Source organism: Cynara cardunculus (assembly GCF_001531365.2).
Source record: "Cynara cardunculus var. scolymus isolate 2C chromosome LG 4, CcrdV1, whole genome shotgun sequence".
In the NCBI taxonomy this organism is placed as follows: domain Eukaryota; kingdom Viridiplantae; phylum Streptophyta; class Magnoliopsida; order Asterales; family Asteraceae; genus Cynara; species Cynara cardunculus.
Genome location: NC_037531.1, coordinates 5,932,139 through 5,945,211, shown reverse-complemented (window position 1 = coordinate 5,945,211; position 13,073 = coordinate 5,932,139). Strand labels below are relative to the sequence as shown.

At 32.1% G+C, this 13,073-nt stretch overlaps 1 protein-coding gene across 1 annotated transcript; it reads left to right on the top strand.

Moving 5' to 3' along the window:
• The first annotated feature begins 2,927 nt into the window (after positions 1–2,927).
• On the top strand, positions 2,928–9,206 carry LOC112511517. The gene is made up of 4 exons (XM_025117162.1): positions 2,928–3,132; positions 3,338–3,514; positions 5,994–7,403; positions 8,933–9,206. The coding sequence occupies exons 1-4, from the start codon at positions 3,118–3,120 to the stop codon at positions 8,990–8,992; spliced, it is 1,662 nt and encodes a 553-aa protein (XP_024972930.1). The 5' UTR covers positions 2,928–3,117; the 3' UTR covers positions 8,993–9,206.
• The last annotated feature ends 3,867 nt before the right edge of the window (positions 9,207–13,073 follow it).

The window sequence follows — 13,073 nt, the reverse complement described above, 5'->3', positions numbered from 1 at the left end:
TGGATGGAGAGAAAAATCAAACGAGCACCACCATTGTGTTAGATTTGGATTTCATTTTGCGATTTAAATTTGATTCCCAGAGATGAGGAAATGGGTGATGGTCCAGATTTATTATTTAGATTTGGCTGGAGTTTGATGATTAGGATTTGGATTTTGGTTGAGTTTATGTGATTAAGGTTTGAATTTGTATTGATTTTGTGTGTGTGGATGCTTCTGATCAGTGGTCGGAGAAGGAATATTGGCCGGAGAAGATGACCAAAAAAAACTTACAGTTTTGGCCCCTGAAAACAAAAATAAAACTATAGTTTTGGCCCTTGGTCTTTGATTTTCTATTAACATGTATATATAATTTTTATTTTCATAGAAAACATACAAATATTTAAAAGGACTGAAATATCCCTTATTTAATTGGACTTGACGAAATGGAGGAGGGACGAAAATTATAATGTGAGGGAGAAATATATCAAAATAAAGTTAAGGGACGAAAATCGTTAAAGTAACAAACTTTAGAAACCAAAAATAAACTTTACTCTGATCAAATGTATCAGATATTTTATTAAATGTTAGAATTATCAAAATAAAGTATTTATCGGAATTGTATGTAATTTTTTTAAAGCATTAAAGTTTTAATATAGAAAAATTATGAAGTGTGGTATAAAGTCAAACAAAAATTTAAATACTTTTTTATTTTTATGAAAAAAAGATATGTTACCAAAACAAAAACTAAAAAGTCTAAAAAATCTAATGGACTTTAGTATTTGGATAATTTTTTGTAACAAATAAATCATTCGATATTCCAAAACCTGTTAAATAACTCATTGGACTTTCTAAAACCTATTAGTTACGTCTTTATGACTTATACAACTGGTTAATATGATGAAATATTTGAAAAAGTCTGGAAAAAAACCAATGACATTTCATATTTTAAACTATCAAGTCTCTAAATATTGTTTGAACCAAAAAATGCTTACATCTATAAAATAAAACAAATATATCAAAAACATACTTACATTTACAAAAAAAAGTACTTACATTAAAAAAAATATTGATAAAATTTATTTTAATTAAAAATAAAAATATCCTATCAATAATAAATCATAGAAAATAAAAAAACATTTAAAAAAATTACTGATTAAATTTATTTTAATTAAAAATAAAAATATCCTATCAATAATAAATCATAGAAAATAAAAAAACATTTAAAAAAATTACTGATTAAATTTATTTTAATTAAAAATAAAATATATTTTTTATTTAATTTTTCAAATTAAAAAAATTAAATTTTTTTTTTGAAAAGGATACTGATGAAGTTTATTTAATTTGATTAAATTATGGACTGATTAATGATACATTTTAACTAAATACATAATTAATTAAATTTGTCATTAATCCGTCAGTGAAATGATATCATCGACAAAATTCAAACACAATCTTTTACGTTATTAACATGTTACTGTGTTAGAACGTCTGATGATGGTCAAGTTAGCCATCAATTAAATATAAGTAATCCATGTATATATACCAATGAAAACTAGCGACGAATTTTAAATAATTATATGATTAGTTAAATCTTATTGTTAATCCATTAGTAATTTAATTAATTTGTTTTCTATTTTTTTAATTTAGAAAATCACCAATAAAATATATTTTACTTTTAATTAAAATAAATTTCATCAGTAATATCTTATTTTAAAATTTTATTATTTGAGAAAAATCATATACGAAATATATTATTTTTAATTAAAATAAATTTAATTACCAATTCTTTTTTATTCTTTTTTAATTTTTCTAATTTGAAAAATTACTGTTAGACATATATTTTTATTTTTAACTAAAATAAATTTGATCAATAATTTTTTTTAATTGTAAGTAGTTTTTTTGTAGATATTAGTATTTTTTTGGTATATTTGTTTCATTTTATAGATGCAAGTATTTTTTAGTACAAAAAACGTTTAGGGACTCAATCGTTCAAAATATGAATGTCCATTGGCTTTTTTTCTGACTTTTTTTCATTATTTTACCATATTAACCAGTTGTATATGTCATAAAGATGTATTTAATATGTTTTCAAAAGTCGAATGAGTTATTTAACAGGTTTTCAAATGTCCAAAAATTTATTTGTTTCAAAAAATTATCTAAAAACTTAATTATTTCAAACACTAAAGTTCACTAGAAGGGTACTCGTGCAATGCAGCGAGATAAATTTCGATTTTAATGTTTCATTTTCATATTTGTCTCCATCGATGTTACAATACAACTTTATGTGGTTTTAAGAAAGCGATAATATTTTTATTTTGGAATAAAATATAAATTTAAATACATCATAAAAATTTGAAAAAAAATATATCGATATTAGTATCAAATTAACTATCTAAAAATTCTTGTTTTTTTGTGTAATTTCTTTAGTTTAATTTTTTCTTATAATTTAATTTAGGTTATAACGAAATAAATTATTTTTGGTTTAATAATATAATTTTATAAAGATAAAAATTAAGTATTCTGTTATAACTCAATGATTATTTTAATTATATTTTAGTTTTTTTGTATATTTAAGGAAAATGTTTACCTTGTATTTAATTACGTTTATCTTCAGTTAGTTATACAAATTCAAATATAAAATTTTAATAAGTTATATTTACATATAATCTACTTATAATCATAATTTTAAATAATACACATCAATAAATAATATTTTACATGTAAAAATTAGTTTTGAAAAGTGTTTGTTAAAATATTATAGTATAGATTTTCAAACTTTTTCCAAATAAAAATCGACAAATATAGTTGACTTAACATTGACCACGTGTTCATTTTCCATGTGTAACCCTCATTGTCTGCCACGTCATAAGACCAGGTTCGCGCCGCGGGCCCACAAGAGAAAACCTTAAAATCAAAATCAAAATCGAAAAAACAAGAAACCCGCTCCAGAAACGTAATGTAACGGATCGCAAGATCAACCAAATAGTGGCAATTTCGGTAACTCGAAAAAAGACCAGGGGTAAAACCGTCACAAGGGCAACTGAAATTGCAGTTCATAACAGACAGCTGCTAACAAAGAGACACAACAAACTTCCTAGGGTCTTAAATCCCCAAAATTTCCTCTTCGATTCTCTAACGATGAACGCCGATGAGGTAAACTTTCGGTACACATTGCCGTTATCTTTTGCACCGCCCGGTGGTGGCGGAAGCCGCGAACACTGCTTAACAACTCACCTGAGCATTTTTTTCGGGTTTTCCCTTTGATTTGGGTTGTTGATTTTGTGTTTCGAAGGAAATCGGGGTTGATCGTCTAAATTTACATTCTGATGTTTTTGTTTTTGATGTTTGATTGTTACAGAAGTTGACGGAGTTGAAGATTGCGTATGCTGATATGATACTGAATACAGCGAAAGAGGCAGCGGCGAGGATTATGGTGTCCGAACGGAGAGCACTTCGATTAGAATTAGAGCTCAAACAATCGAAAGAGGACGCGATTCAAATGCTTATGAGACTCAAACAGATGATGGATTCTAAGGTATAACAAGTAAAATTCAAATTCTGCCCTTTTGTCGCATTTGTGATAAATGGAAGTGGGGGTTTCCTTTTTTTGTTTTAGGGCTTCTGTTCTTTAGGTTATTTGATTTGATAAATTTGTGATTTTTTTTTATGTTTTCTGCATCTGGGTTTTTGTGCATTTTTTTGCCTGGTAAAATTTCAGTTCTATATGGAATTGGAGTTGATTTTGAACACCAAGGGTTTAGCTAAATTGGTCTTTCTGGAAATTAGGGTTGTGATCTCTTTCCTAGTTTGTCATCATCAGAAATATGCTGTGTTCATTGACTCAAATGTTGTTATTAAGAATGTGTGCTGCAAATTTGTGCTATGAAGTCTTTGAGCTATTTTGGTTTCTGGTGTTTCTCAAGATTAATTGACTATGGAGGGGACTATTTTTTTTGTGGAATGCAAATAGGGTTTTGTTGATCTTTGATAGCTTCATTCTTTTGGTATGCTAGATTCCTAGGAAAAATCCGAAACTACATAAATGGGTATCAAGGACTATGTATCATTATTCTGAATCTTGTGTGTGTATGATATCTTTTATGTTGTTAATTTGTTATGATATAGCTGATGGCATCTATTAAGTTGTCTTCCTTCATAACGTTTCCCTATTTTGTCGTCTGTCATTTGATAATGCAAGTGGGACATTTTGCTTATTATGCAACTTTGCTTTGCTTAAGTGTGCTTGTGTGTCCGTGAGATAGAGTTTTGTAGATAAATTGAAAGGACAAATGCGATATATAGGGAGCAATGAAGGACGTTGAAGATGGAAATTATGAACATCACTTGATTCTTATCTCATATAACGTCCTTGCGAACGTATGAATATGATCACATTTGCTAACAGTTCAAACTAGAATCTGCATAAGCTTCATTATCTTCTTTTTGGAAAGAGAGCTTCATTATATTTTTTAATGGCAAGAAATATTTATTGCTGCCATTATGATGATGTAGCACACAATGTTAATGTATGTACCTTATGCCTTGACGAGACATGCACTTTGTTACACCAAATCTGGAACCGATAGTATTCTTGAAACTGTCAAAGAAAGAAAGGACATAATATGTGTATTGATAACCTTGGAATATATGGTAGGCAACAATTTAACAATTGTATTGACATGATTCCTACATCATAGTAATTACATTTTGACCATCGACCACGATTCATAAAGCGTTTATATTTCCTAACCTAGCAAAAGGTAAATAAAGCAAAAGGAAACTAGCATAAATACAAACTTAAGAGGCAAATGCTGGACTGCCTTAAGACATTTGGTCTTCTCTAGGATATTGGAAGCGAATCTTCTTTCATTAGTTACTTTGCTTTGCACTCATAAAGGCTCAACGAATGTCATAATTTGTATAGAAAACTAACTTGTTGCTTAGTGATTTGGAAGTGTAACCTTGAACAGTATTTCTGAGTGTTATATTTGGGAATTGGGAATCCCGCTTTTAAGCTTATTCCAATGGCAGTGGATGGTATAACTTGGCCTTCTAGATTTTATAGACCCTTTTTGAGTACTACGAGTAATAAAGTATTAAGATTTGATGAATTCTCTGGGTACAGTTGGCCATGGTCTGATGATTTAATAAGCTTCTTATGTATCAATAATTCAATATCCATTTACCTAATAAATATATGCATGGATGTGGGTAGTATTGTCTTTACCATGATAATACACTCTACTATGAGCAAGGGAGGTACATAGCTCTGTATACCCTGTAAAATTGATAAGAAAAAAGTGGAATGAGTGATCAGAAACAGTGTTTTTTGAATTCATATACATCTCAAGTTTGCAACAATAAAGCTGGTTTTTTCGTTTACAGTAGTTTGTATTTCATCAAATCTTTATTGACCAAAAATCCCTAAGCCTTGCTTTTTGTAAACATATTTAGGGAACTGGAAAATGGATCTTTTATTGAGGAAGGTTTCCCTCCTAAATCCTTGCAAAGCTTTGGAGCCGTCGTGTACCAAAATACCTTCTTTTTCTTTTTCGTAATATTTAATTAGTGTGGTAGGAGGGTTCATGTTACCATAGCATCATGAGCTGATCTGGTCATCGACAAAAGTTATGCACGTACCATAAATCCATGTGTTCCCATTTACTGTTCTTGTAGGCTTTTGCCATAATCCTTGTACTTGCCTTTAAAAAGTTTATTAATTTGTTACGGTGATTTATCTATGTTATATTTAGTTAGATGTTGGTTAAAAACTTTTCTTTCTAACTACTCCTTGATTGCCTATTTGAATTTGCGTGCTTATGATGGGAGAAAAATGAAAAATCAAAAGATGGTAAGTATTGGAGTTTTTAACTACACAGATAATTTAAACCTTGCATGTTTGAAGGTTCACATCCGTTGCGTGATTTTGTGTTTGCATGATGTGCTCGTAATAATTATATACTTCCTTCAAATATTATCAGAATATGATTCGAACTGTTTTGACAAAATTTCAGATTAGTGAAGCAGAAATGGCATCCCGAGCCCAACAAAAGAAAATTGAAGAACTAGAAGCACAACTCCAGGAAGCCGAGGACATAGTGAAAGACCTCAGAGAAGAGTTAAGTGCGGTGCAGACTGAACTGGAGAGGGTCACACCAAGAGAAGTTAATCCCATGTTACAAGTCTATGAAGCATTGGAGAAAAATGTATTGAGTAATCCTGATGGTATCGTATTTCCTCATGTAGAAGAACAACCGGACATTGTTCCACCTTTTGACATTGGGAATTCTGTTAAAGATCAGGATAACAAAGGCCAGAGATTGCATAATTCTTTATTTCCTTTATGGAAGTCTTGTATTAATGACCAAGATTTACCATCTATAATATTGAGAAGCAAAGGAACAAAGCTGTACAAAAGTGGGTGTACTCATAGAATTCGTGCATGTGAACGGACACCGTTGGATAGAGAATTGTCATTACCTGAACAAACGAACCACATTAGGCCTGATATGATTACCAAAGTGGATGAAGGTGAGAAACTACATAAAGCGCTCTCTCTTGGGGATGAAAGGAAAAAAAGCAGGAAAAGAGCCAGTCCAAATACGAAAAAGAGAACATCATGCCCAAATCTACTGCTGGATCAAGTCAAGGAGATGGATCATGTATCTGATAATTCATGTTTGACTACCTCAAGGTCAGTCAAACGTTCCAAAGGGGAAAATCCTGATGGAAGTATTAAGATTGCTACAGATTTGGTAAGAGTAAGCGATGTTCACAGCAGAATTAGAGAGGAACTTCTACCTGTGGGGCATGAAAAGCCGCCACTGAGCTCAGAAGCTCAAGTTGACCCTCCGAAGTCTAAGGCTTTAGAGACTGGTGGGGTTCCTATTCAACCAACAAGTAGTAGGGTTATCAAGTACACATTCCAAAGGAAAAGGAAACGAGGGACCTTGAGCACCGAGGGAAGTGACTTGTGTGACTTGAAGAAGAAAGAAGAGAACAAAACTTCTCCTTTGGAGACTGAGAAAACCATCTCAATGGAAGAGTCGATTCAAGAGGAGACTGAAAAAGTCATCTCAATAGAAGAATCAACTGAAGTGGGGACTGAGAAGGCCATCACAATGGAAGAGTCAACTCAAGAGGAGACTGAGAAAGTCATCTCAGTAGAAGAGTCAACTGAAGAGGGGGCTGAGAAGGTCTTCACAATGGAAGAGTCAACTCAAAAGGAGACTGAGAAAGTCATCTCAGTAGAAGAGTCAACTCAAGAGGGGACTGCGAAGGTCATCACAATGGAAGAGTCAACTGAAGATGGGACTGAGAAGCTCATCTCAATGGAAGAATCAACTCAAGAAGAGATTGAGAAAATCATCTCAATAGAAGAGACAACTCAAGAGGAGAAACGCCTAGAACAGGTTGCTCAACAGGTTGGTGTTATTATATCTACATGTATAAACATTTAGATAGATCGTCCTATATATTTTCTAATTTACCACCAATTAATAAGAGTGATAGACTTTTTGAACAACTTAATAGACTATTGTTCTTGCAAAATGCACAAAACGATTTAGGACAAAATAATGTTAGTTTAATGTTTACTTGGCATACACATATCCACTATTTATCCAATAATTCATTCTTGCAGACTATAGCGTTTTCACAAGAACAATTGTTAGTTTGCAGTAGAGAGGCATCTATGTTGGTTCAAAAAGTCAATCACTCTCACTAATATTGACAGCTTTAATATAATTTTTTGAAAAAATGTCTCCTAGTGAGTGGTTTTATGGCCCTTCAAGTTAAGTACACTCATAGTATTGTTTTGGTGGAGCCTCGTGGTGACGAGTGTTCTAGCATGGACCTCTCTGAAAATGCCTTCCTTATGCTGCTACTCTCTTCATCTAATTTAGAGAAGTGTAGTTTCGATTCAATCACACCATTTCCTTCATTCTCCATTCCCATCTTCATCTCTCATAAGTGGAACATATTCATGGCATGTAAATGGGACTTGGAGAATGAAAAGCAGAATCGGTGTGAGGTAGAAAAGGAAGAAAAAGAAAAAATAGGAGCAAGGGGTATGATAACAAATTGGAAACTGAGAACACTTGGTTTGGCCCATTAGATTCCATTTATTAGTCAACCGAGGTTTCTAATTTGAAGGTTGGGCCATGTCATCTTGTTGTGGGCATTGGTAAGGACAACACTTGACCATTATCAGCATCTCAGGGTTTCCTTCATCGGCCTGTAAGTTTCTCCCATTTGGATGCGTTGGGATGTTAAGAGTCTTGAATCTTTCCTAGTTTCTCTAGCCATTCTGTGGCTGTAGGGTCAACATTGTCTTGGTGCGCTAAGTAAGCCTGGAATGCTATATAATAACGTAAGAAACGATTTGTAATGCTTTTAGATTATTAGAAGCCAAAAAAAAAAGCTTTCTAAGCTTGTGCTTGTCCACTGATGGTGCTTCTTACAATCGCAAATATGATGAATCGTTTAAAATGTATGTGGCAAATATACTCAAATTACATAAGGCCTCTTTTTATTTCAAATGGTCTATGCTCTAAAAGATTAGTATGCTTATGTTTATGAGTCCAAGTCCCAAAAATGTAGCAAAATATGCTAAGGTCATAGACTCATAGTGTGTTTGGTACGCCTACCAAACATGACTCGACGGATGAGAGTGAGGTAAACGGGTGAAAGAATTGTATACAGTTTTAGGGTTTTAATTTGAAATGAGTAGTTTAGTAATTTACCTATCTTGCCCTGTCTCCAGATTTTTGTTCCACTTATTTTGGTGGGACAACTGAGTCCTGTCATGTTCCTGTCTAATGTCACGCCAAAGGTGGGACACCAAGTTTTTTTTTTTTTGTATTGTACTGTCCTTGGTACCAAACGCACCCTGATAGTCTTTTGTGCCTTAATACGTAAACATGATGACCTCTTTCTGATTTGTATTATGCAGCTTATATCTTTGTCTGAGAAAGTGGTGGCAATGAAGAAGCAGATGCAGATACAGACTTAAAACAGTTTTGGGCAATTCAACTCTGGTTGGAATCCATGGAGGTTGATAACTTAAGTGGATTATGTTTATTAAGTTGCAACCATTGTTGTATTCTTCAACTCTCTTTCTGGGAATTTTGACTGTGATAGTTAAGCTAAAAAAAGGTAACTTATAATGTTAGTTTATGAATGTTGGATGAATTGATCTGATATAACCATCCTGTTTTATATGATCATGAATTATTGGCTCTTTATATCCAAGGTACCGTTTACGAAACGTTTATCAGCTAATATTCCACCTCTCTTACCTTATCGGCTGATATTTCTGGCAATCAAGCATTTATCACCCGATAAAGGCTTACCGGGTAAGATTTCCAGTTCTTCCTGTGATAATTGGGTTTTTTCGGTTATAGAATTTGGGATGGTTTTTGAAAAGCATTGGTAAGTAAAGAATTTTAGATTGTTTATATATGATTGTTTGCTTATATATTTCCAACGCTTATGATTACATGTATAGTTTATTACACGAGGTTGTGTGTGAATTATGGATTATAAAATTATTAACCTCCACCGCCTGTGTTTTTGATAACATATAAAAGTGATATATTTATCTTATCCATTCTCTATCTTAAAAGAAGGGAAAAGAGAGAAGACTTACTATGTGCATTCTTGTGTGAATTACTAAGTGAAGTTAAAAGTTGATTTTGTGATTATATTTCGAAGTTGTAAGATTCATCTTTGAATACGTGCATATAAGGTAAGTTTATGTTATCAATTTTCTATATTTGGTATTTAAAATATTGAATTGTTTGGTTCTATGAGAAAAAGGCAAGCTGATCTTGAAATTATTTTGGGTTGATAATGAAGCTGAGTTTAGAACTGTACAAGTTTTTAATATGAAGTTTCTATGAATCCCTGGCAAAGAATGACAGATTTGGTTAAAATTTTATGACGGAATAAGGGTGATATTTCAAGGAGAGGTATACCATAGGATACGGGTGGCATATCAAGAAGATGTGTACCATGAGATAAGAGTGATATATCAAAGAGAAGTGTACTTTTAGATAAGAGTGACAATTGTGAAATCTAGTTTTGATCATTCATCGTGTTATTACATCCATAAGATGCAATAATCCTGAGATATCACTTTTGTGTGATGTGAGGACTTGAAATTATTGTTCTTATTGATATAATAACAATGTTGTTATGAAGATGAGGAAAATGGTTTATAACCAGAGAGATTTTGATTGATGTGCTTTGAGTTAATAATATTTTTGCGTTAATCTGGATGTTATACTTTGAATTATTTCAATAAAGTAAGTTTTGATGAGGAACCAGAGGGACTCTGGTTGGTCATCATGACTAACCAGAAGGCCTTTGGTTGTGATGAAAAATCCCAAGTTTTTCAAATACTCATATTTTGACCCAGAGGCTTTGTATGTTTTATATAAAGGCTCTATATCATGAAATTTAACAAGTACAAGCTCTGTATCTGAGCTCTATATCTAACTCTTAGTCTTTAGTATAATTTTATAGTTAAAACTTTTTCACTTGATCTTTTTCAACTTTAGTAGAGGATTAGAGAGGCTCTGGTTAACTTTCATATTTGACCAAAGGGCCTCTGGTTATGTTAAAGATCTAATTGTCTTCTTATATCTCATCTTCTTATTTTTCATAAGCTTTGGTTAAGAGAGACCAGAGGCTCTGGTTGTCCAGAGGGCCTCTGGTTGGTCATGCATCCTTAGTTGTTTTTAGAAGTTGGAGACCAGAAGTTCTTGTTGGTAAGACCAGAAGCTCTTGTCAACAGAGAGGCTCTGGTTGCCTCAACTCTGGATTTCTTTATACTTAGGTAAGTGACCATAGGAGCTTTGGTTGATCATATTATGTGTATCATTTTTAAGTTGATATAGACTTCAAGACTAAGGGGGCGTTTGGTTCGCAAAATGATTTCTGAAGGAATGAAATCTGTCAAAGGAATTGGAATCTGGAAGGAATTGGAATGAAATGTTATTAGGTTTGATCAAGTGTTTGGTCGGCAAGAATGAAATATAATATGTTTAATAAATTGGAATCTGCTTGTTTGGTTTGCAACAGAGTTAGAATAGAATGATAAAAAAGACAAAAATATCCTTTCTTTGATATTTTTTAACCGTTAAGTAGAAATTGGAAGCAACAAATAAGCAGAAATCGTTAAGAAGAAATTGGAAGCAGCAGCAGTAATCAATAAGCAGAAACGAGAAGCAAGAAGAAATCGTTAAGCAGAAACTGGAAGCAACAGATAAGCAGAAATCGTTAAGCAACAACAGTAATTGATAAGAAGAAACGGGAAGCAAGCATAAATCGTTAAGCAATTGATGAAACTGGAAGAGGGTATTTTTGTCATTTACACAATTTTGGATGAAATGGATTTCAATTCCATGACTTTTATGAAGGAATGATGAAATCCTCAAATGAGGGAATGTCTGGAATTCAATTCCATTCCATGGGTAACCAAACGTTGGAATGGAATTTGGTCAACGGAATTGACCATTTCAATTCCACCAGATTCTGGCGGATTTCGATGAACCAAACGCCCAGTCTTCAATGACTTTGTTTTATTTAGCTTTACTCCGGCTTAAAAGCTAGAGGAGCTCTGGTCCTTAAGAGCCAGATGAACTTAGATCCTTAGGAGCTAGAGGAGCTCTGGGTAATCACACACAGAATGATACGAGGACCTGAGTGGTCATATTTCATGTGCGACAAGGAAAATTTATAACTCACATTTGATCGCGTTATTGGAGTTATATTTTATTACAAGGTTATATATATATATATATATATATTTATTTATATAATTACAAATATGATTTGCAACAAGTTTTGGTGATTTTCACACTGTAATTACATAAAAAAAGATTTTTCATTAGACCTCAAGGTCTAACCCTTATTTTGTGTTTAAAAATGTGCATTGCAGGTTAAGTTTTATCGAGGGATAAGAGAAAAGGGAAAATGTGAATTTTTTTTATGTCTTGCATGGATTTTGAAGAACAGTCTCTGATTTGTTAAGTTTTTCGAATACTTGTTTTATATGCAAGTTATGTACAAGGAATGTTATGGAAAGTCTGATTGTCAATTTTGTATTATAGCTTTTTGTACTTATTGGGACCGAATGTGTACTTTTTGAGTTATTCATATATGAAATGTAAGGTTATATGCAAATGTGGATCTTGGGATGCTACACTTCCTATGCTCACTCAGTAAGGTAATTGACCCGGTAAGTAATTGATAAACGGTTCCTAAGTATTATTTCTCTTTTTGGTAGGTATATAACCTTAAATGAGATTTTAAGTAAAGTCACAATCTTTTGATAAATATGAAGCCATTTTTTCTTTAATAGACCATAACTAAGTTATGGATTTAATTGAAATTGTTGAAATATCATATTTATATATTGTTGGGTGAATCATGATGCAAGACTTGTGGTCAAGTAGACCGTAGACGTGAAATGAGCAAAATTCATATGTTTGGCATTGGCATGGCAAAGAGGTATTCCACTGGTTGATTTAAATCATTTTAGAGAATATAATGTTAGTGGTCTATAGTCTGGAAAAAAGGATTTATTATTATTATTATATATATAGAGAGAGAGGGTACATTTCAATACAATCATGTTCATTTGTATAACCAATGTAACCTAATCAATTGAAATATTTATGGAAATAATAAAGGTTTATTTATTATGATTTGAATATTTATGGAAGATGAATAAAGTTCATTAATTATGATTAATACTTTATATTATGAAACAATCAAAATTTCTATAAAATCACATATTAATCAAACTAAATATATGGTTGAGATTATGTTGTTTTGATTGTACAAATGTAAAGAGTTGTAGAATAACTTACCTCTCTCTCTCTCTCTCTCTCTCTATATATATATATATAGAGAGAGAGAGAGAGAGAGAGAGGAGCGATTAAATGCAAACCATCCAATTTGTACAAACTGTGCAAACCACCCTCATCCGTCGATTTCATTGTTTAATCTTATGAAAAAATTTAATCTTGTGAAATTGTTTCATATAATATTTTTTTTTGATGAAGTTGTTTCATATATGGTTATGA

Excerpts from the sequence above, each read along its gene's own strand:
- LOC112511517 (XM_025117162.1), top strand. Across the intron at positions 3,515-5,993 it reads AACAGATGATGGATTCTAAG|ATTAGTGAAGCAGAAATGGC; the intron begins GTATAACAAGTA and ends ACAAAATTTCAG. Across the intron at positions 7,404-8,932 it reads TAGAACAGGTTGCTCAACAG|CTTATATCTTTGTCTGAGAA; the intron begins GTTGGTGTTATT and ends TGTATTATGCAG.